The sequence below is a fragment of the Bos grunniens genome, chromosome 21 (genome assembly GCF_055505025.1).
Source record: "Bos grunniens cultivar Pamir isolate PY7600 chromosome 21, Bosgru_T2T1.0, whole genome shotgun sequence".
Lineage (NCBI taxonomy): Eukaryota > Metazoa > Chordata > Mammalia > Artiodactyla > Bovidae > Bos > Bos grunniens.
The window spans coordinates 39,549,823-39,574,911 of record NC_141185.1 but is presented as its reverse complement, the minus strand read 5'-3'; the positions used below and the strand labels follow the sequence as shown (position 1 = coordinate 39,574,911).

The 25,089-nt window shown below is 37.6% G+C and overlaps 1 protein-coding gene across 2 annotated transcripts in view; it reads left to right on the top strand.

Annotated features, from left to right (window-relative positions):
- IREB2 (iron responsive element binding protein 2) overlaps positions 1 to 25,089 on the top strand; it is a 52,938-nt gene that overhangs the window by 4,466 nt on the left and 23,383 nt on the right. For both annotated transcript variants that reach the window (XM_086364024.1, XM_086364026.1), the window contains exons 3-8: positions 15,226 to 15,391; positions 18,406 to 18,543; positions 19,430 to 19,648; positions 21,953 to 22,022; positions 22,526 to 22,709; positions 23,691 to 23,830. In XM_086364024.1, the coding sequence (XP_086220150.1) occupies positions 15,226 to 15,391; positions 18,406 to 18,543; positions 19,430 to 19,648; positions 21,953 to 22,022; positions 22,526 to 22,709; positions 23,691 to 23,830 (917 nt within the window). The remainder of the gene's footprint in view (positions 1 to 15,225; positions 15,392 to 18,405; positions 18,544 to 19,429; positions 19,649 to 21,952; positions 22,023 to 22,525; positions 22,710 to 23,690; positions 23,831 to 25,089) is intronic.

Genomic DNA, 25,089 nt, shown 5'->3' with positions numbered 1-25,089 from the left:
TTTATTGCCATTTTACCTTTTTGCTTCTCTAGTTTATACTCAACGGATCCTTATGGAAGGGCTTCCTTGGGTGGCTCAATGGTAAAGAATCTGCCTGCCAGTGCAAGAGATTCACGTTGGATCCCTGGGTCGGGAAGATCCCCATTAGAAGGAAATGGCAACCCACTCCAGTATGCTTGAGTGGAAAATCCCATTGTCAGAGGAGCCTGGCAGGCTAGTCCTGCTAGGACTAGCAAACGGGGTTGCAAATGAGTCGGACACAACTTGGCGACTACCTTACAGTAGTGGAATATGCACGTCATGCATATTGATCACATTTTAAACTTATATAATCTCACTAGTGGCAAAATGCTGTTTTAACCATCTGGAGCTGTTTACCTGGCACTTGAGTGCGCTGACTACAACCTTAGAAATTTTGAGTGATTTTCTTAAGTAGATCTCTGAATTTGAAAATATACCTGGTTCCCAGGAAGAGAGAAATCACTGTTGCTTAGAATGGCAGAGGGATTACAGAGGCCAGTTAACACTTGGGGGATTTCGAATGGCTGGCAAGCATAATGGAAGACATAAATGAAAATGAGTGAGGAGGAGGGCGGTGAAGACGCTGGCCTGGCTCTAGTGAAACATATTTTAGCAAGTGGCTGTTATTGGGCAAAAGGGCTTTCAGGCTGGTATAAAGCCTCAGGCTGCCTTCTTTATCTCATTTTATCTCATTCATCTTTCTCTTTCCCTTCCTAATTGCTTCCTTTGTAACCGTAGTACTGCTCAATCCTGTAGTGGAGCTAGGACTTGGTTTTCCAAATCCTACCTTACAATCTCCAAAAGAAAATCTGTATTTAATTTTTTAGGAGAGTTTTTATTGAGTATAAGAAGTTAGGTTGGGATTCAAAATCACAGACAGAAACATTATAAGCAGTGTAGAGACAGTTTCATTTTTATGTGCATATATAAATATATGTAAATGTGCTACTTTAACAAAAATACAATGTATATTGTTTTGTAATCTTTTTTAATTTAATACATCACGAACATCTTTGTTTGTCATTGAATACAAGTATCCCTTGCTCTCTCAATCTGTGTGGTTTATGAACCAGGGAGTGTGAGTTTTGAGTAGAAAGGGTTATATACACTTTTCTACAGCTTCTCAGGGCTGCACAGTATTGTCTATATGAAAGCCTCATGGTTTAGTTACCAGATCTTTGAATATTGAAGTTGTTACCATCTTTTCTGTATTTATAAACAAAGCTGTGTGTGAGGTAGTTAAGTTTTGATGCCAGCTCATTATATAGCATTATTGGATTGACATTATTGTTTCCTCCATCCCCATCAGGTACTTTTCTTTTTCACTGGTACTGTATATGTACTGTCTCTTCCAGTCATTGCCTTTCAGTCAGTATAAGGAACAAAAACTCACTTAACTCAGCATTCAAGAAAGAAGATGCTGTTGCAGTTTCCAGACATCCAATGGCAAAGGAAGAAAGCTCAGTCAGGCCTCATGGAAACTAGAATTTCTAAGCCAGAGGCTGTTCGTTCTGTCATGTGGAGATTGCCTGTTCTCTTTACCCTTGTTTCTTTTTGAATGTCTGCTCTCCAGTCTTCTCTCTCTGTAGCCCACTTTACTTACTGGTATTGTGTAATAAACAGTATTGCCACTGCCAGCCCTCTCTGTATGTTATGCTGGGCTTACCAGCCCGATAATGCCTATATCCCTAAATGACTTTTTCACCTATTGTTTTAAGGGCTTCCCTGGTGGCTTAGATGGTAAAGCGTCCGCTTGCAGTGCGGGAGACCCAGGTTTGATCCCTGGGCTGGGAAGATCCCCTGGAGAAGGAAATGGCAACCCACTCCAGTACTCTTGCCTGGAAAATTCCATGGACTGAGAGGCTCCTCAGAGCCTGGTAGGCTACAGTCCATGGGGTCGCAAAGAGTCGGACACAACTGAGCGACTACAGTTAACCTATAGTTTGACTGGGCAAATCAGACATCTGTTGCTGGTCAGTTATCTTACTGACAGGAGCACAAATCCTTGTTTTCTAATCTTGTCTCTCCCATGGACTCTGGAAAGGGCAGTAAGTTGGGTAAGCAATGAAATAGTTTGCTTATAATGTTTATACACAAGGCATAACTTGCTAAGGATTACCTTTACCTAATGTGATTCAGGAGAAGGCGATGGCACCCCACTCCAGTACTCTTCCCTGGAAACTCCCATGGACGGAGGAGCCTGGTAGGCTGCAGTCCATGGGGTCGCTAAGAGTTGGACACGACTGAGCGACTTCACTTTCACTTTTTCACTTTCATGCATTGGAGAAGGAAATGGCAACCCACTCCAGTGTTCTTGCCTGGAGAATCCCAGGGACGGGGGAGCTTGGTGGGCTGCCGTCTATGGGGTCACACAGAGTCGGACACGACTGAAGCGACTTAGCACAATGTGATTCTATTCCATCTATAACCATGCATTCACCAGCCTTCCATATTTTGTCCAGTGGTCTGTTGGTTTTAACTTGCTTTTGTAGATAGTTTCTGTTCTGGATTAGGTCCTTTTGGTAGCAGAGAACAGACACCCACTAGCTCAAGTGAAGAAAGATTTATTCTGATATTACAGAGCTCCTAGGCAATGAAAGGTGGCTGTATCTCAAGAAAATGGGCAGTGGGCCTGGAATTAAGAGAGCTCTTTAATGTTCCTCTCAGTGCTTCCTGACCCCTCTCCACTCTTCTGCTCCCTCTGCTTCACTGCAGACAAGCTGCCTCCGCTTGCTACATTGATACACGGCCACAAATGGCAGCCTCTGTCTCTAGCTTAGTGCTTAACAACTTTCTGGTTCAGTCTGTGTCCTGACTGCAAATTCCTGAGAGAGGAATCTAATTGTCCTAGTGTATTTTTTCCACTAGGCCATTGGTCATTGACCTGCCAAGGGGTTGGCTCTTGCTTCAGTGCTATAGCCAGGGAGGTAATGGGACACTGAGCACTCTCCATTCCACAGCTGGCAGTTTGGACAGGCATCATGAAGTCCGCCTGTTGTGTTAGCAGATAGTGCAAGATCACATGCTTACCAGGAGCAGATGAGAAGAGTGAGTTTGCTTGTACCTTTGTCAATAATAGATACTGTTTTGTTTGGTTTTCTCTACCTTTGTCAGTGAGTGCCAAGAAAAAATCTTAAAGAAGCAGGAATCTGTTTTCTCTTTCCGCCGCCTTAGGTGCTCCATAGCAAAATTAAAACAGCAGCAGCAAAGGTCAGAGTTGTTTATTGGAAATCAATCCCATCCAGCCTGGTACTGGTTAGGGAGAGAGAAACAATACCTTGACTAATGAGACATGGGGGTGAGTTAATACTGTTGCAAAATCATTGTTGTTGAACCACCTCTTAGACCTGGGGTTACAGGGCCTTCTAAAACAGTTTCTTAATCTTTTCTCTAGGCTCCTGGCCTCAAACAGGGATTTTAGGTTTACCCTAAAGCTACTCAAGCAGGTTCTTACCAGTCCACTTACTCTCTTAGTCTGGACTCCAAAGATACCCTCTATGAGGCTTTAGGCAGGCCTAGAGTGTTTGAGTAATTTCTCCTTGCTTCAGTCTTCAGTATATTACTCTTTCATATTTAGTTTACCTAAAGCCTGTTGTTAATACTGGTATCTCCTATGGGTAATTTCTCCATCTACTGTTTAAACCTGGAATGATCACTTTTGAGAAATAACAAAACCCTTTTACATTATCTGTCTTTACCACATTGCTTTGTGGTTGGCAGGGAAGATAGTTTTATGCAGATAAAGAAATTAGACTAAAAATCTGAATAAATTGCCTAAGATCACATATCTTCTAAGTGAGAAGATTTAGTCTTAGACTTGTATCTTCTGATTTCAGACCAGTGTCCACCCCCCTTAATACCATTCTGTTTCCCAATTTAATGGCATTAATAAAGTGCTAGTTAGTGTTTATTATTTACTGTGTTCACTCTAGGATAAGTTCTGTTATTATCCACTTGGCCAAGATACTGCTCCTAAGTATTACGTAATAAGCGGTGGAGGAGAAGTTTGAACAGAGACCTGTGAATCCAAAGCCTGTGTGTGTAAAACTGCTGTGCTGGGGGTTGTATGCTCGCGCTTACAGGACTGTAGAGGCACCATATACAAGCAGAGTGGCTCTGGCTGTAATTGTGTTACACTGGAGAGCAGATGCCCTATATAAAGGAGTAAATGCTACTCAGTTCCAGCAAAAATGTGAGATTGGAGTTATAAAATTTTCTCTTTATCTTAAGGAGCCAGAAATTTGGGTTTTCCTGTTTAAAAAAATCTCTAATATTTCAGTGTTGGCAGTTGAACTTTAAAATGTTAAAACTCTGTGTAAAACAAAACGTATCTGTAGGCCGGTTTCTGAGCCCGGCACTGAGAGATGCATTACATTGCCTAATCTTGGTAGCAGCCACTTAACCTTCAGTGGTAAGATCTGCAGTCCTGGAGACGCTTTTCATCAGCCGCCTCCCATGTAAAACAGCAGGCCTCAGCATCTTTTCTTTAAAGGTTGAACCACCTCTTAGATCTACTGAGTAATTGATCAAAAGGATATCTATTGTTATCAGTTCATTTCAGAAGTATGATAACACACATTATTGTACTTTTTCAGTTTAAGTCACCGGCTTGTTCTGGTTCCCCAGGTGTCTTTTTGATTACCTATCCTTAAAGGATTAGCTTTCCAGATTGGTAGGATTCTAGAAATTCCTGGTTAGAACAGGTGGCATTAATCCAGCCCAGTTCTCTGCTTGGTGCATGTATCTCTCAACAACCCTGTTTAATTCATTCAGTTAGCATGGAGTACTGACATGTTCCTGGCGAGTGAAAGATGGCTGAGATGGTATCTTTGTGCTTAAGAAAGCACACAGTTTAGTAATGGAAAGGGAAATTTAATATAAATAATTATTAACTGTGATACAAGAGTAACTGTAAGATGTTTGGAAATGCTGTATTACATGTTACTGTAAGGCTGACAGAGAATACCCAAGGAACAGCAGATTGGAAGCGAGTCAGAGATCACTGGAGAAGTTGTGGTTTAACTCATTAGATAGCAGAGACGTTTGCTGCTTTGGTCAGGCTGGAGCTGGTCTGGAGTTGCTGCACAAGCAGTAGGCCATCCTCGATCAGGCAGGGGACTGGGCAAGCCGCATCTGGTGGTGTGGAGATGTGTATGGATAACAGATGCTGGTGGGGGCAAGAGTCCTTCAGAGTCATGGGACACATGGGGGCTTGCAGAAGCAGCAGCTGCTCATTGTGTGACCCTGCAGGCAGCTTGCAGGGAAAGTGCAGGCAGTGGCAAGGCAAAGGCTGTTCTGTGCGGAGTTTCTTGATCCAGGTACTGGCACAGGCAGGAGTCTTTCAGAGTGCATAGCTGCCTGGGGGCTCTCGGTGCCCATGTTAAAGGGGGGCTGTGGTGATACTAATAAAGATGTATGTCTGCATTTTTTATATATTGTATAATAACATGTGTCTGCATTTGACAGATCTGTATAACTCAGTGAAACTTTATTTCTCAAAGATCTTCAGTGCACACAGTGAGTAGATGTTGATGGGACTAGATAAGAGACAGACAGGCTTACTTCATTCATTTTTGAAAAAAGGTCAGCCAGATATCCATGTTTGAATAACCAGAGTTTGTCAGTTGTTGTTTCAAGTAAAAATAGTATTCTTTGGGAAAACTGGCTAATTTAGCTTGTAATTCAGTCACACAAGTGTTTTTCCCTCAAGCAACCATTGTACTTTGGTTTTGAGCAGAAATGCTTTTATACACTTAATTGTTGTCACACAGAATATTGAGACTTGACCTCAGTGATTGAGATTTAATACAATTAATACTTTTTCTGCTTCATCAAGGACATTCTTAAGTGAACCTGGTATTTTGTATGAAAGTGAACAATACAGTGAAAATGAAGAATACAGTGAGTACAAGTACAGTTGGTGCCATTGCTCTGAGTCCTGTAAGGCACCAGCAGTTTTATCCACCATTGTTTTTGAACCTTCAGTACATATGTCAAAATGGTGGGAAAAGCAAATAACTTAAGGATGATGCCTAGATGCTTTGGCATAAGCATGTGGGTGGATGGTGGTGCTGTTCACTGAGCTTCGGAACACAGAAGATGATAGTGATATGGGACAGGGCAGAGGGAAGATCATTGAGTCCCGTTTAGGTACTAGTGAGCTTGGGCACATACCAGTATTCAAGTAAAGATGTTTGTGAGGCAATTAGCTGCATGGTTCTAGAGCTCAGGCGACAGACCTGGACTGCAGAAGAATATTTTGGTATTACTGTGGAGATAGTATGTTGAAGCCACGGGATCAACTGAAGCTCCTAAGAGGAGACAGTATGGAGTGAGAAAAGAAGTGAGCCTAGATATGAACTCTGAAGAACTCCTACATTTGAAGATCAGGTAAAGGAAAGATTGAAGGCAAAAGGAGAAGGGGGCATCAGAGGATGAGCCGGGTAGTTAGCATCACTGACTCAATGGACATGAATTAGAGCAAACTCCGAGACATAGTAGACAGAGGAGCCGTGGCTTGGGGTCCGTGGGGTCGCTAAGAGTTGGACGTGACTTAGTGACTTAACAACGACAAAGGAGTAGAGGTCGGCCAGGAAACCAAAACAGGGCTGCCAGAAAATGTTAAGAACTGTAAAGGAGCGAACAGTTTGCTGTCCTTGCAAGTTAAACTGACAGTTTCCTAAATGCTGGCAGAAGACACAAAACTGTTGGATCAGAGACAATGGATAGTTTATTACCCATAGCAAAGCGGTGTGCTTGGTACCAGCATTTGTTGAAGAGGGTCAGGTAAAACCTGCACACGAGGTTGTGTTAACGAAGAGGAAATCTGACTTAGGGAACCCAAATCTTTCACAACGGACGGTTGCATGCCTGCCCTTTGCTCCAATAAGAGACACTGTGTTTATCTCCCAAGGCTAGTCATTATATTAACATCTTTTTAAAGACAGTCTGGAACAAAGCCAGTCATCGCTTCTGCTTGCAAGTGGTGCAGAAGTGTGAGATAGGAGACATGGAAAATGGTATTGTGAAAGTCAGTAGAAAAAGAATGTTTCAAAGAGGAGGAAATTGTTAGCTCCGTTGAATATTGTAGAGAAGATATTGTAATTCTAGTTAGAACTCTTTCATTGATACTTTGAGAAATCAGATTAGTCTGGGCTGAAGTTTAGAAGTATAAGAGGAAATGTGTAGGAAAGTGGACATTGGGAATATGAGGGACTCAAAAAACTTGGTTGAAAGTTTGAAGAAAGCAGTACTTGGAAACTGTGTGTGTACTTGTGTACACAAGTTTGTGTGAAACTGGAGGTAGGAACTTTAAATGATGATGGGAAAAATCCAGTTCAAGGATAGAAAAGGAGAGGAAAGGTGAGAAAATTGTTAGACTCATCTCAGATGAGTCCTAATGTGTAACTGGGAATTGCATACAGAGCTCCTATAGTAAGTTGGCATTTGGTAGGAAGAGGTCCACAGCTGCCTTCTTAATTGGGAAAAGGATAAATCCAGAGGTATCTAGGCTTATGTGTAAAGTAGGAAGAAGCCGAGGTAGCTAGTCTCTGCTGTTAGGGCTCTGGAGTATCCACCTATAGATATACTTTAAGAATTAAATGAGGTAATGTATATAAAACACCTTGATACATACGCCATCAGATCAGATCAGATCAGATCAGTCACTCAGTCGTGTCCGACTCTTTGCGACCCCATGAATTGCAGCACGCCAGGCCTCCCTGTCCATCACCAACTCCCGGAGTTCACCCAGACTCACGTCCATCGAGTCCGTGATGCCATCCAGCCATCTCATCCTCTGTCGTCCCCTTCTCCTGCTGCCCCCAATCCCTCCCAGCATCAGAGTCTTTTCCAGTGAGTCAACTCTTTGCATGAGGTGGCCAAAGTACTGGAGTTTCAGCTTCAGCATCATTCCTTCCAAAGAAATCCCAGGGCTGATCTCCTTCAGAATAGACTGGTTGGATCTCCTTGCAGTCCAAGGGACTCTCAAGAGTCTTCTCCAACACCACAGTTCAAAAGCATCAATTCTTCGGTGCTCAGCCTTCTTCACAGTCCAACTCTCACATCCATACATGACCATAGGAAAAACCATAGCCTTGACTAGACGAACCTTTGTTGGCAAAGTAATGTCTCTGCTTTTGAATATGCTATCTAGGTTGGTCATAACTTTCCTTCTAAGGAGTAAGCGTCTTTTAATTTCATGGCTGCAATCACCATCTGCAGTGATTTTGGAGCCCGGAAAAATAAAGTCTGACACTGTTTCCATTGTTTCCCCATCTATTTCCCATGAAGTGATGGGACCGGATACCATGATCTTTGTTTTCTGAATGTTGAGCTTTAAGCCAACTTTTTCACTCTCCACTTTCACTTTCATCAAGAGGCTTTTGAGTTCCTCTTCACTTTCTGCCATAAGGGTGGTATCATCTGCATATCTGAGGTTATTGATATTTCTCCCGGCAATCTTGATTCCAGTTTGTGTTTCTTCCAGTCCAGCGTTTCTCATGATGTACTCTGCATATAAGTTAAATAAATAGGGTGACAATATACAGCCATAGTAGATCTTAAATGAATAACTATAGATATTACTGTCTAAAAAGTTGAAGAAGAAAATTGTATTGGTTTTCTGTTACTGCATAATACATTTTAAATCAAAAGGCTTTGTGGTTAAAGCATTAAGTAAACATTATCCCACAGTTTCTATGGGTCAGGAATTTAAAAATGTCTTAGTTGAATAGTTCTGGCTCAGGATCTCTCATGAAGTTACAGCTAGGTGTTAGTTGGGGCAGCGGTTATCTAAAGGCCTGATGGGCTAGAGGACCCGCTTTTAGTGCAGCCCATTCACATGACTGGCAAGTCGGGCTTACTGTTGGCACAGAGGCCTCAGTTTTATTCCACATGAGCCTCTCCTCAGTGCTTCTTGATTGTCCTTATAACAGACTGTCAATTTCTCCCAGAGTGAGCTATCCAAGAGAAGAAGGCTGATGCTGAAATACTTGTAACCTAGCATTAGAAGTCATGCACTGTCATGAACCTAGCAGTTATATATACTAAGGGAGGTGAGTCAGGCAGAGAAAGACAAGTACAGAATGTTATTGCTTGTATATGAAATCTAAAAGAATGATACAAATGAACGTATTTACAAAACAAAAATAGACTCACAGACATAGAAAACAAACTTATGGTTACCAGTGGGGAAGGGGACGGGGGAGGGATAAATCAGGAGTTTAGTATTAGCAGATATATACTGCTATTTATAAAATAGATAAACAAGAGGGACCTACTGTATAGCATAGGTAACTAGATTCAGTATTTTACAATAAACCATAATGGTGTGTGTGTGTGTATCTGAGTCATTTTGCTGTATACCAGAAACTAACTCAACATTGTAAATTAATTGTACTTCAATGCAAGAAAGAAAGAAAAACCCACTGTCGTCTCTGCCATACTCTTGGTAATACAAATAGCTGATTTTCAGTGTAGGTTGTGTGAGAGCATGAATGCTGAGAGGTGAAGATTACTGGTATCATCTTGGAGGCTGGTGACTGCAGAGAGAAATAAGAAATAAATTGTTTTGTTTGTGGGAGAAGGCGTTGTTTGCATCTTTCCTTGCTGTGGGCCTCTAGTAGTTTTCATGAAATTAGACAGATCTGCAAGTCAGTACTCCTTAATGACGAAATGTCCACTCTTAGCACACTCTTTATTTGATAATTGCTTTTTACTTTAATGCTAGTTTTCAAATGGGAGAGTTAAAAAACAGTAAGACCACTGAAACTATAACCGAAAGAGTACCTCTGCCCCAAATTTTTATTCTGCAGAGAATACAATTTTTAATCCTTTTGGTCATTTCTTTTAATAATTTCCTCCATATTATTAAATACCCTTGCCTATACAGCTGTTTCTTGATCTTTCAGTTTTAGACTTTACTAACTTTTTACTGTGGAAAATGAGAATTTGGCACTTTTCTTCTGCGTATATACCACGTACCTCTTCCTAATATAGTTATAATTTTGGTTAAAACAATAGTCAGTCAGTTCAGTTCAGTTCAGTCGCTCAGTCATGTCTGACTCTTTATGACCCCATGAATCGCAGCACGCCAGGCTTCCCTGTCCATCACCAACTCCCGGAGTTCACTCAAACTCATGTCCATTGAGTCAGTGATGCCATCCAGACATCTCATCCTCTGTCGTCCCCTTCTCCTCCTGCCACCAATCCCTCCCAGCATCAGGGTCTTTTCCAGTGAGTCAACTCTTTGCATCAGGTGGCCAAAGTACTGGAGTTTCAGCTTCGGCATCAGTCCTTCCGTTGACCACCCAGGACTGATCTCCTTTAGGATGGATTGGTTGGATCTCCTTGCAGTCCAAGGCACTCTCAAGAGTCTAACACCACAGTTCAAAAGCATCAATTCTTCAGCATTCAGCTTTCTTCACAGTCCAATTCTCACATCATACATGACCACTGGAAAAACCATAGCCTTAACTAGATGGACCTTTGTTGGCAAAGTAATGTCTCTGCTTTTTAATATGCTATCTAGGTTAGTCGTAACTTTCCTTCCAAGGAGTAAGCGTCTTTTAATTTCATGGCTGCAATCACCATCTGCATTGATTTTGGTACTTATAACTATAAATATTCTCAACCAGTCCATGTAGTAAATGACGATTGCATCTCGTTTCTCCTACAACTTTGTATATTTTTTTTTCTGAAATTAATGATTGTCCTTTTTTGTTTGCTTAGTTTTCTGTGTCCTTATCAATAATTCATCTCCATGCTCTCCAGAAGAACTAAACTCCTGGTATAACCAAGTAATCTATCAGTTAGTTTTTTCCCCCATCTCTTGGCAGCATACCATCTGGACTTCATTTTATGCTGCATTTGAGGCTGGCCGCACTGTGGCTGGCTTACAGTATTGCCCTAGAAGAGTCTCTGCTCTTTCTTATGTTAGACTGTTTCCTAAATTTCATGATTTTTTACTCTCCAGTTCCTTATTTTATAGACCATATCCTGATAGCTTCCTACATAAGGGTGCCTGAGAAGTACGTTTTTGAGAACTTGACTAATTTTTTTTTAATTTGTCACTGCTTGGCTGTTTTTCTTTTTTAAAACTTTTTATTTTGTATTGGCGTATGTATAGCTGATTAACAATGTTGTAATAGTTTCAGGTGGACAGCAAAGGGACTCAGCCATACATAGACATATATCCACTCTCCCCCAAACTCCCCTCCCATCCAGGCTGCCACATAACATTGAGCAGTTTCCTGTGCTGTACAGAGACCTTGCCTAATTAATTGATAGTTTATCTATTTACAGATTTCTAGGCTGAAAGTTATTTTCACTTGGGATTTTGAAGGGATTTTGCCTTCTAGTTTTTCACATTCCTCTTTTATTGCAGGCTATCCTGATTCCTAGTCTTTGTTTCTGATCGCCTTTTCCTTTTGTGGGCATTTAGTTTCGGCTTTCTCTGTTCTGCTCAGTCTGCTGCTGCTGCTAAGTCGCTTCAGTCGTGTCCGACTCTGTGCAACCCCATAGACGGCGGCCCACCAGGCTCCCCCGTCCCTGGGATTCTCCAGGCAAGAACGCTGGAGTGGGTTGCCATTTCCTTCTCCAATGCATGAAAGGGAAAAGTGAAAGTGAAGTCGCTCAGTCGTGTCCGACTCTTCTCGACCCCATGGTCTGCAGCCTACCAGGCTCGTCCGTCCATGGGATTTTCCAGGCAAGAGTACTGGAGTGGGGTGCCATTGCCTTCTCCATCTGCTCAGTCTATTACCAGTCAATTAAGGACCATCTTCCAAAATTTTTGTTAGCTTTGCTTCTGTTTCTTTGTTCTTGTGGGTTTATAACTTTCTTTACTGTTAACCCTAGTGGATTTCAGGAGAGAGTGGAGATAATTACTGGTGTTTATTTTTACTGTATTTTGCTAGTAATCTGACAAAATGCTTTTTATGAAGATACTTGAAACAAAAAAGCTTCCTGAGGAGATATTTTTCCAGAATAATTAACCAAAGTTAATTTTGTGTGTTGGCTTCTGTGATAAATTTTACTTCTTGTTATTTCCAAATGCTCTGTTGTAAAAATGTCCCCTCTGTAATTTCTCTTGGTTTGGAGGCGGGGGAGACGGGGGGTGGGCTTCATTATTTTTGATTGAGGAAAAATGGAAATGAATATTCGTTAAGTACTTACTATTTGTCATATGTTTGTTAGAGGGTTTTACATGTACTAGATAGATGATGAAGTAAGGTATTCTTCACATCTGCTATGTAGCTGGCATCCCCATTTTAAATGAGAAAATGCATCAATTTGAGTCACTTTCCAAAAGTCATACCTATTGCAGATAGCAAATAGTGGCTTTGAATTTAGTATTTCTGATTATGTAGTCCTTTATCCTCTTTACTTACAACTTTATTATGCTTTAATGTGTGTGTGTTAAAATTTTCAAGCATAAAAGTAGGGAGAAAATAGCATAATAACCCACCGTATGTTTGTCAGTCAGTTGTCAACATTTGTCAGTCTTTTGTTTCAAATATTCCACCATTTTAAAAAATCTGTAAACGTACTCCAGTATGTATCTCCGATGTACAAAAGGACTTGTAACTAACAAAATTAACAATAATTCTTTATTATGCTCTAAAATCCAGTCCATATTCACATTTCTCTGGTTTAATGTGGATTCCCTGGTATAAATATATTCTTATATAATTATGTAAGTATATTCTTATATATTTATATAAGAAATATGTAAATGTTGGTTTATTCACACAGTATCGAAATAGGGTCCACACATGGCACTTGGTCTTTGTGTTTCTTAAATCTCTTTTAATAAAAATATTCATCCTCTCTCTTTTTTCCATGCCATTTTTATGTTGAAAAAAACAGGTTCTTTGTTCTGTAGAATGTACTACATTGTAGATTTGATTGCTTCTTCATGGTTTCATTTTATTGTCGTACTATCTCCCATGTTTCTTGGTCACTGGATGTTTGATTAGATTCATGTTTGTATTATTTTTGCAAAGAATATTTCATAGTTGGGGGCTTGTACTTCTTGTTAAATCAAGAGGCATTTAACATCTATAATGTCCTACTTTTGGTGATGCTGAGTTGGGTGTAATTGTTCTCAGCTTGATCCATCCATTATAAGTTCCCCATTCATATATTACCTCATGATTTTATCATCCACTTATGATCCTTGTATAGATCTATTATTTCATTAGATGCTTCACATTGGTGATTTTTCTAATTATATCACTGCCCTTCTACATTTATTAGCTGTAATTCTTCTATTACAAGAAACTTTCTCTTCTTAACTATTTTGTTATTTGAAATCAGGAAAGATGGGGTTGACGATTTATTTTCCCCTCTTTGTCAGTTTTTGGAGTATTCTCTGTAGCAAAAGAGTCATTATGAACTAAGGGCTATTTATATATTTGATATATTTTAATGTATTACGGTCATTACTCATTTTATTGCTCACATTGACCCATTAGTGTCCCTGTTAGCTTTTGATAACTTCTTTGGTTTCTGATACCAAATGTTCCAGGCTCATTTTGTGCATGTCCTTTTCCGAATTTGGAACCAATCATTTCTGCAAGGAACTCTTTTTTTTTATAATGGGAAATAATATTTAGAAACAGCAGGCTGAGTTGCTAGCGGTTCATTACTATTGGATTGTCATCATTTTAGGCATTTTCATTGATCAGAGGTAAGCAGTACATGTTCTTTTTAAAGAAAAAATTATGAATTTGTACTGATGATACAAATTAAAATGTAAGGTTTTTTCTTTTTTTTTTTAACTTAGCTACTCTGATTTTACACTTGTGTCATTACTCTTAAATCTTGGTTCCCAACCATAGTAAAAATGGTAAAAAGAAAGTAACTTTTTACTTTCTTCTCTTATATATGAGAATTTCAAAATTGCAGATAACAATACTAATAACTGAATATAATTTTTTCTTTATGGATGTTTTTGCCCCTAGTATATGTTCCACAATGAAATACTGTGCAACCAAAATACTGTGTGGAATACATACTGAGTTTTTTTAGTTTATCTTTTCATTGTTCTTTCTGGGGGGGTGTATGTACATTATTACATTTTTAATAGGTAATATTTTAAATTAGATATAATACACTTAAATTATATAATTTTTAATTTTATATTTAATACATTCATATTCTTATACTTGATTTTTTACTCTTACTGTAAAGGTATATATTATAAACATGGTTTTGCATTAATTTTCTCTTAATGAATATATAGTCTGGAGATCACTTCTTAGTATTTAGAGATTATCATTCCTTTAAACAGCTGCATAGTAATCCATTGTGTGGGTTACTGTGGCTTAGCATAATTCCTTAATTTCATACTGATTCAGTCTTTCCTTTCAGTATTAAGGAAATACTTTCCAAGTGGCAAAATCTGTTGTGAGAACTTAATATAATCAAAAATTTTTTAAATATTGAAATTTATTTCTCTCTAGTATTCTTAAACTAGTAATCAAGAGTTAAGTGACAATTTTCGTGAAATGAATTTTGCTCACTTAAGCACCCTGATTTATTTTTAAACCTTAACTATTTTTTATAAAGATTCTTTTAAATTTATTACAAACTAACAATTTTTTAACATAATAGAAATGTTTTCATTATTGTATTCATTCTAATTATCTGTGCTTTTCAGTTTTTCTGTGTCTTTCCTGAATTATTTGTATTTGTCAGTCTTATATGCCCAAGTTAGTGCAGCTCTTGTGTAAAGGTTTTCTTTAATTAATTAATTTTCCAGTTATTTTATTAAAGTATAGGTGAAGGCTTTATCTCTGCTTTTTCAGGGTCTTAGCTTACATACAGGAAAGTCAGATTTATAGAAAGCCTTATATTAACAAGAATGGTGTTTTACTTCCTGTTTACTGGACTAAAAACTTTTTTTATATTGGAGTATAGTTGATTTCCAGTATTTTGTTGGTTTCAGGTATACACAGTTTTATATATGTGATTCAGTTTTATATATATGTTTCAGATTATATTCCATTGTAGTTTATTATATGATATTGAATATTATAATTCCCTGTACTCTACAGCAAATCGTTATTTCTTATTGACTAAAATTTTTTAAATTGAGAAACAGTACATCTGTGTCTTTGTCTGACATTTTGCTATTATAATTTTTACAATATGTAGTTAAGATTATTCCCTTATTAATAGTAATATTTTCTCTTGAATCAGATGTTCTGCCTTACTCGATACGGGTCCTCTTGGAAGCTGCTGTGCGAAATTGTGATGGCTTTTTAATGAAAAAGGAAGATGTTATGAACATTTTAGACTGGAAAACCAAACAGAGCAATGTTGAAGTGCCCTTTTTCCCTGCCCGTGTTCTTCTTCAAGATTTTACGTGAGTAGTAGGTTTATTTTTCATGATGAATTTTCAGAGCGTTTTCTTTCTAGAGTCATACTCCTAGATGTCTCTTAATTGTGAAGATTCATTTATAAATTTGAAAATTTCCCTTCTCTAAACTAAAGCTTCAGCAATACGTGAACCATGAACTTCCAGATGTTTAAGCTGGTTTTAGAAAAGGCAGAGGAACCAGAGATCAAATTGCCAACATGTGTTGGATCATCGAAAAAGCAAGAGAGTTCCAGAAAAACATCTATTTCTGCTTTTATTGACTATGCCAAAGCCTTTGACTGTGTGGATCACAATAAACTGTGGAAAATTCTGAAAGAGATGAGAATACCAGACCACCTGACCTGCCTCTTGAGAAACTTATATGCAGGTCAGGAAGCAACAGTTAGAACTGGACATGGAACAACAGACTGGTTCCAAATAGGAAAAGGAGTACGTCAAGGCTGTATATTGTCACCCTGCTTATTTAACTTATATGCAGAGTACATCATGAGAAACGCTGGACTGGAAGAAGCACAAGCTGGAATCAAGATTGCCAGGAGAAATATCAATAACCTCAGATATGCAGATGACACCACCCTTATGGCAGAAAGTGAAGAGGAACTAAAAAGCCTTTTGATGAAAGTGAAAGAGGAGAGTGAAAAAGTTGGCTTAAAGCTCAACATTCAGAAAACTTAAGATCATGGCATCTGGTCCCATCTCTTCGTGACAAATAGATGGGGAAACAGTGTCAGACTTTATTTTTGGGGGTTCCAAAATCACAGCAGATGGTGACTGCAGCCATGAAATTAAAAGACGCTTACTCCTTGGAAGGAAAGTTAAGACCAACCTAGATAGCATATTCAAAAGCAGAGACATTACTTTGCCAACAAAGGTCCGTCTAGTCAAGGCTATGGTTTTTCCAGTGGTCATGTATGGATGTGAGAGTTGTACTGTGAAGAAAGCTGAGTGCCGAAGAATTGATGCTTTTGAACTATGGTGTTGGAGAAGACTCTTGAGAGTCCCTTGGACTGCAAGGAGATCCAACCAGTCCATTCTAAAGGAGATCAGTCCTGGGTGTTCATTGGAAGGACTGATGCTGAAGCTGAAACTCCAATACTTTGGCCACCTGATGCAAAGAGTAGACTCATTGGAAGAGACCCTGATGCTGGGAGGGATTGGTGGCAGGAGGAGAAGGGAATGACAGAGGATGAGTTGGCTAGAATAGCATCACTGACTCGATGCACATGAGTTTGGGTAAACTCTGGGAGCTGGTGATAAACAAGGAGACTTGGCATGTTGCGATTCATGGGCTCGCAGAGTTGGACACGACTGAGCCACTGAACTGAACTGAAACTAAAGCAATTTGTCTCACTTGTGAAGTAAGTCAGACAGAGCAGGAGAAATATCGTATGACATCCCTTATAAGTGGAATCTAAGAAGAAATGAACAAATGAACTTAGAAGCAGACTCAGCAGACTTAGAGAACAAATTTACAGTTGCTGAGGGGAAGAGAGAGTAAGTTTGGGATGGACATGTGCACACTGCATATTTGAAATGGATAATCAGTAAGGACCTACTGTATAGCACATGGAACTGTGCCCAATGTTATGTGCAACCTGGATGAGGGAAGTTTGGGGGAATGGATACACACAACCACACACACATGCACACATATATCCCTTCACTGTTCACTCCATTGTTAATCAGCTATATTCCAATACTAAATTAAAAGTTTTTTCAAAAAATTAGAAGCTTATTTTCCTGTAGCCATTTATTTTAAAAACTGGTTCTACCTAACTGCCTACTTGTCATCCCAATAAGCTACTTGTCATCCTAATAAGCTGCTTGTCATAGCCAATAGGCTTCTCAGACTTAATATGTCCTAAACGTCATTGCCCAGCCCCCTCACTTACTCCTTTTTAAGTTTTTTCTATCATAGTGAATAATGCTGTTTAGAGCAAAAATCTAGAAGTTAACCTTGCTTCCACTCTTTCCTTCATACATAATCCAGTCTATCAGCAGGTTCTGTGAGCTTTACCTTTGAAGTACACATGTCCTTAATCCAAATGCTTTTTACCGTCTACAGCTCCGTTGTTCTCATTCTAACCCCATTCTCACTTACCTGGACTATGACTATAATAGTCTCTGAACAAGTATCCCTGCTTCCACAGTTGGATTGGATAGTTTTATCTTTTCGCAGTAGGTGAAGTGACTTGGTTAAAAAATGTTGATAAAGGTCATATCATTCCTCCATTCTCCAGTAGGCTTCCATCACACTTAGAATAAAATCTGAAGTCTTTACTATAGCTTGAAAGACTTTGCCTAATTTGGGTGTCCAAGAATTATTTATTGGAAGACTTAACCATTAGCTGAGTTTTGAAGGAGGTGTAGGAGTTGGCTAAACAAATAAGAACATTTTCTTTACCCACTCACCTGTATCTGGTTAGTATGTTACTTCTCTGTGTACCCTGTGTATAAATACTCTTCTGTAATTGCTACTGTATCTTTCCTACAAATTCCTTGAGAACAGTTACTCTCCCTTATTTAGCCTTGTACTATTGGTGTCTAGCACCTCAAAGTCATTTGGTAAATGCTTGTTATATAGTTGGCTGGAGATACGTATGCAGATACAGATCTATCTATAGATTGCTATGTTGAGTGAATAACTTTGGAGACAAGGCACTGGGAGTGAAGAGGCTGGAGCTGGGGAAAAGGGACGGGATATCTTAAAATTTAAGACAAGAAAAAGGACTCGCGTCAGAAGTTTCCTTGAAGTTACCTTATGCCTCTAAGAATCATCTGTTGTATTACCTTTGGCACATGACCTTTTAGCACCCAAGTTCTCAGATAATATTTAATATTCTCATGAAACTAAGCTACATATAACTTTGGATACATTATCAAACATGAATGCAAACTAAAAAGGGATACTTTTTAAATTTAAAAATGAATAAATGCATATTGGTCACTTGAGCACATATAAAAGAAGACTTAGAAGTTAATTATTCCTTATTTTTTAGTGGAATACCGGCAATGGTGGATTTTGCTGCTATGAGGGAGGCAGTGAAAACTCTTGGAGGTGACCCTAAGAAAGTCCATCCTGCCTGTCCGACAGATCTCACGGTTGACCATTCCTTGCAAATTGACTTCAACAAATGGTACTTTAATACTGATATTTATAAAAACAGACATGCAAGTTGACTGCCAGCCAGTCCACTAGGAGTATATGGTATAGAGGAAAGGGAATAGAGATAATTTGTGCCAGAGTAAAGTTTGCAACATTTAATACTGACTAATATACAAAAAGAAAAATTGGTGAAAATTGATGGATTGGTGAAATTTATATTTAACTAAGTCTGAGTTTAAAGTGATTTTCCTGTTTGTGTATTTTGCTGCCATTTTTATAGAAATGTATCAGCCTAGAACCTGCTTTTCAAAGAGTGGGTATCTGAAAAAAGCCTTCATTTCCTTTTTGTTTTTTAATTTCCCTTCCAGAGAGACTCTAAAGATATGAGTGATGGACGTCTTTAATTATATTAAATTGATGATTGTAAACACTGAGCTTACTACAGTTGTATTTTCCTTCCACTGAAATAAATTTTCTTACATTTAAATGATCCTTTTGATCAAAATCAAACTTGAGAAGACATGATTATGTTTTCATGCACCAGCTTATTTAGTTTCCCTGGAGTAATGGAATAAGACAATTTATTAAAGCTTTTGCTGTAGGTTAAACTCTGGCTCCCAGATTCTTTTAAGTTGTTAGATGGGGGGGAAGATCAATTTTGCTACTTGCCACAAGTTATTGTAGGAAAATGATTTTAATGGGCACTTAGAATTATTTTTTTAATCGTCGTAAATTAACTCCCCTCCTTTTTGTAATCTGAGATTTGCTTTTAAAACCTGATTTAAATGATACTTTAACCTTTGAATAACATTCAGTTGTTACTTCCAGATAGCATTGCTGGTGTGTGCTTTTTGAAGAGCTAAATTTCTGTCACTTTTAAATGGTTTTATTTTGTCTCCTTTTTTTTGGAATGATAGTGCAATACAGAATGCTCCAAATCCTGGAGGTGGTGACCTACAGAAAGCAGGAAAGCTCTCTCCACTTAGAGTGCAGCCTAAGAAGCTTCCCTGCAGAGGCCAGACTACCTGCCGAGGATCGTGTGATTCTGGAGAACTAGGCCGAAACTCAGGAAAATTTTCTTCGCAGATTGAAAACACACCCATCCTATGTCCTTTTCATTTGCAACCAGTGCCTGAGTATGACATGTTTTTTAAAATATTTGTTAGTGCCAAGTTATTTTTCAGTTCTCCTTCTCCTCCTGATCCCAGTTACATTGCCTTCATATTTATTGTGCTTCCTGTTGTACTGAAAGAAGCAAAAATAATTAAAATGGTAGTCTCCAAATACCATAATCTATTTCTGTTTCTTCAGAAGAAAACTTTTAAGAATTTTCTATAAATATATTTAATTTTTGTAACTAATGTAGGCAGAGAAATATCTTAAACTGAGTTTTTTATTTTAGTGAATTTATACCATTCATTCACATGCTCATTATTCATTCACATTTCTTTTGTAGAAATCCCTACTTATATTTTTTAGCTTTATTTTCCTTCTAGGAGATTTCTTATTCTTTCTTATTGCATTGGGACCTCTGTGTTAAGAATATTCTCATTATCACATGTCACAGACTTACTGAGCTGTTTTAGAAAAGCAGTTTCCTAAATGGTACTATGGAAAGTAGTAAACCAGTCTGGAAAAGAATCCTTTTCTTAAGAGTTGGTTAAATTTCCTACTATGTAATTTTTTCAAAGTAATAAAAGCTCCGTGATACGTTTTTGTATACTATAAAGTTTCCAAAGTCTTCAAGAGAGTTATGTTGTTTGTCCCATTGTTATTATACTATCAAATCTTTTAAAGGTTAGTTAAAAATAACTTAGACTTTTTCAGGTTTAAAAAATTTAGCAAATTTAAGGTATAGGTTAAGGATATTATGAATGCATATTTCATCATAAGTGCCAAATAGTAACATTTAAGTCATTTGTCCCTAAACTAGATCTTTCAAGTTATAGGTGGTTCTCAGTTTTGTGCTCAGTATTGTTATAAAACCTTGGGTTATAAGTGACCTCAGATGCTCTTCCTAAGAATTGAGTATAGTCTGTGGGTCCTTTGCTATGTCAATTCTATGTAAGTACTCTATTCCTCTTACCTAATTTTCCTGGTTTTTAGGGACTTGTTGAACTTTTGAGATTGATGTCTCTTGTTTAGAAATTAATTTTCTGAAAAGGAAAATTTATTAATTCAAAAAACCATTGATTTTTCTTGGTTATCTTTTTATAAATGGTATGAAGCCCTAAGGTGGTATGTTTTTATTTCTAAAAATCCAATCTGGTATAACATTTCTGTTTAATTTTAACTCTAAATTGCAAAATATTAAAACTAGATATTGTCTCGCTGTATGAAAATAGTAACTCTTTTCACGTGCTTTAATGCATCAATGAAGTATTGTAGACAGAAAATGGAGGGGTAGAGAATTCAGAGCATACACCTGGCACTTGAAATCATTGCTTAATTTGGAGTCAGGTTATGAGCTAATAAATGTTGGTAAAGTACTTTGTAGCTTTCATGTACTATGGAAAGCTAAAATAATTGGAATGGCTCTAGAAAGCTTTGTTCCCTGAGGTCCTAAGAAAAATCTCATTAAGGTCTGCTATGGCTTCAGATGATCACTCAGCAATGAATTATTAATCTTTGTTTTAAAAAAAGTTGACAATTAAACAACTATAATTATCTGAACCCTGGAGGACATGTATAATTTAGGTTATATTGATATTCTAGTCAAAACTTAAATCACCAGCTGGCAGATGAAATAAACAACTTAAAGCCGTTAGAAATCATTTTTTTTTAAATATCCATTAGATAAAAATAGTTTCCTAAAAATGGCAGTATGTTTACTGCTTGGCAGTGAATTGTTTTTATCTCTTAGTTTAAATAATTTATATAAAATATAATCCATGTAAACTAAACTAAAACTTTACATAAAGTAGAACCTTCGATTTGTGGTGGGATGAATACAAGATTTTTGCCCAAAACTCTTTTTAAACTTATAAAATGATGTTGTTTGTCACTGCCACATAGTGATAATTAACAATCATCTCCTAGTTAAAGTGGTATAAGTGTCAAGTGGGTGGAAACATACATGCTTATTGTATATTCATTAAGGTAACTACTCTCCTTTTTCCTTGCACTAGAAAATCCAACAAAGCTTACCATGCTACTTCTAATATTTTAGCCAAATCTCACAGTGATGCATATTAAGTACAGTTTGGGACACTGGTGTGGATGTGACTTAAATATTAAGCCCTTGCAATAGCTTTCTGGTCTTATTTAAAGCAGAACTTCATTGTTGAAAAGAAAATAACTGATTCTGAAAAGTCTAGTAAATTACTATTCTAGAATTTTAAAAATGTGTTTGTATGTAAGTGCATAAGAATGAAGACTTAGAAACAAGACACCTCTTTTCTATAATACATCCATTTAATGCCAGTTTTTTTTCTTTTTAGACCTGAAACAGTATTAAAAAATCAAGAAGTAGAATTTGGCAGAAATCGAGAGAGGCTTCAATTTTTCAAGGTATAAATGATTTGGGGGAAATTTTTTAATAGAAGTTTATAAAATATTGAAAGGTACAATTTTTTAATATCTTTAGACCAGAAAATTTTAAATATTAGCAGTAGAACCCTTTTTTGCCTTTTTCCTTCAAGTAAAATCTTAATCAGAAACCCTAGTATATAATAAAATATTAAAAGCAGTGGCTCTAGTTCAGGTGAGCCTGCAGAGTCTTCTACTTGAGCCTTCCCCTTTTTCTATCCCTCAAAATCCTTGGAACATAGTTGAAAGCTGCTGTTTATCTGGACTGTTAGAACATTATTCTTTGACTTTATTTTGTCTGAATAATCTGCAAAATGAATACATGTAGGTTTAGTACCTGCATATTTGTTTTTATGTATTGTAAACTTGGACCATAATGAACATTGGTAAAATATTTTCCATTTCAATATTTATTTATATGTTAATTGTGAACTGAATTCAGATATATGCTAACAGTTGATTTCTTAAATTTGAATAAAATATAGTGGAGTTCAAGAGTTTTTAAGAATGTGGCTGTGATCCCTCCTGGAACCGGAATGGCTCATCAAGTAAACTTAGAGTATTTGTCAAGAGTGGTTTTTGAAGAGAAGGACCTCCTCTTCCCAGACAGTGTTGTTGGCACAGATTCTCATATAACCATGGTGAATGGTTTGGGGATTCTGGGGTGGGGTAAGTAAATGACTAAATACATTTAATTCTTTTGAGAGAGGATGTCAGGAACATTATAAAAGAACGTAAATAGCAGGGTCTTTATAGCCTATTTGAGGCTGTTTTTTCACCTATAACAGTTAACAACAAAAATTAAATCTAAATTCAAGTGTTTGTGGACAGTGTGGCGTAAGAGAGAATTTATGAAAAGAACAGTGCACGGTGACCAGCACAGCACTGCCGTTTGTGGTGTGATTAGTGATGGTGGTCGGGAAGATGCCCTGGAGAAAGGAATGGCAAGCCATTCCAGTATCTTTGCCTAGAGAATTCCATGGCCAGAGGAGCCTCGTGGGCTACAGTACAAGGGGTGGCAAAGAGCTGGACAGGACTGAGCGAGAAACACTTTCACTTTTCTAATGATGATGATGTCTGTGAAGGCGATGTGGCTACTCCTTTGTTCAAAGTCCTTCAAGTGGCTTTTCCTGGCCTTCTTTATAAATCCAAATTTCTTCACGCTTTTAATAGGGTCCTTGGCAACTTGGTGCCCCTAGCCATTTACCCAAACACATCGTAAAGGCTTGTTTATTTCTCTGAGTAGGCTGTGCTCTTACACCTCATGGCTTTGTGCCAGCTGTTCCCTTTTTCAGAGTGCATTTACTCTTTTACAGGGTTTTTAAATTGTTGGCTTTTAGCTTCTTGAGATTGAGGGGGGCTGGGTTCTATTCATATCTGTATCTTGAGCACAGTACAGTAACTAGCATTGTAGACACTAAGTGTTTTCTGAATTTAAAATAATGGTAAAAGTAAAATTTTTTCAACCTTGTGAGTGAAGTCCTTCTTTTGAGAGGACTTGAGTTTCATTATCTACAATGATAGCATTATAGCAATTCTGTGTAAGGTACTGTGTTAAGACAAACTCGTGAGACACTAGAGATTTAGATGTTGAAAAGATGACTTATCTTTCAATGCACCATACTCATATACCTGTGTTTATTACATTAGGGGTTGGAGGCATTGAAACAGAAGCAGTTATGCTTGGCCTGCCAGTTTCTCTTACTTTACCAGAGGTGGTTGGATGTGAATTAACTGGTTCATCGAATCCTTTTGTTACGTCCATAGATGTTGTTCTTGGTATTACAAAGGTAAGCTAGAATTTTACTAGCTGTATAACTCAGTAGACATGATTTTGTTTTGTAAGTGGAAGAGCCCCATGCAAGCAGGCATTTCAGTTTATCCCCTTATCCTCAGCACTCTGGTGCTGGTATTAGCTTTGTCATTGTAGTTGTCACCATAGTAATACTTTATACTGGTAAGTACAAAGCAGTTTGTTGTGTCATCGTTCCCTTGAAGTGTTAACTCATTTATTCTTCGTTACAAGCCTATGAGATTGTACTGTTAGTATCCTCATTTTAATTCTGAGACAAGGTAAGGATTAGTGACTTAACCAGAGGGTCATAGGGTTGAATATTAAGTATAGAACAAGAATTCTAATCGAAGCAGTCAGGTTCTTAAGTCCATGCTCTTAACCATTATGCCTTATTGCCTCAGTAAATACTTGTTGCCTACTTGAATTTTAAAAAATCCCACTTAGGAAATGTCTAATTGCATCTCCTTTAATATTTAATTGAATCATTTGTCTTCTGGGAACTATTACTGTATTAGATAATACTAAAAACTATGGGTAAAAGTGTGGTAGTGTCAAATTTTTCTGTTGACTGTTTCAACATTTTTATAAAGTCACTTTGCCCTAAACCTGAAACTAACACAGTATAAATCAACTGTATTTCAATACAAAAAGAAACTATAGAAACTTTTTCTCTGAATTTTTAAAATGTTGGCTGCATGCGTTTAATACATGTAATCTAGGGTTTCTTAAAGACAATAATTTGTAACTCTCCACCCTAAATTTCATTTTCGCTAACTTTATTGTTATGATTAAGTCCCATTTCATTAAATGAAGGAACCTGGCAAATGTTCCAAATAGAATTCATATTTGGATCCCAGAGTCTCAGCATTTTTGCTTAGATTTCTGGGCTAAAGGCTTTTAGAATACTCCGCAGGGAAAGAAAACGGTATTGCCTCCTTCTCACCATTTAATATTGATCCTTCTTCCCTAATTAGAAAAAAAATTGACATCTTGCAGAAATGATTGATTCAGTGTATGGTAACAAAAGATCAAGAAGTTAAATTGAGAATTGAAGGATTATTCCTAGAGGAAAGGAATAGCCTATTATGTTTTTTAGAAAAATCAATTCTTTTCCTTCGCATATCCTGAAAACTAATGCTGCTTTTTAGATTCCTCTGGCTGTATTTTTTCTTAACAGTGTTATACATCTACTTTAGACATTTTTGCTTATTGATAATGAAAGTTAAATCTATATGTGTGCGTACCTTTTTGAAT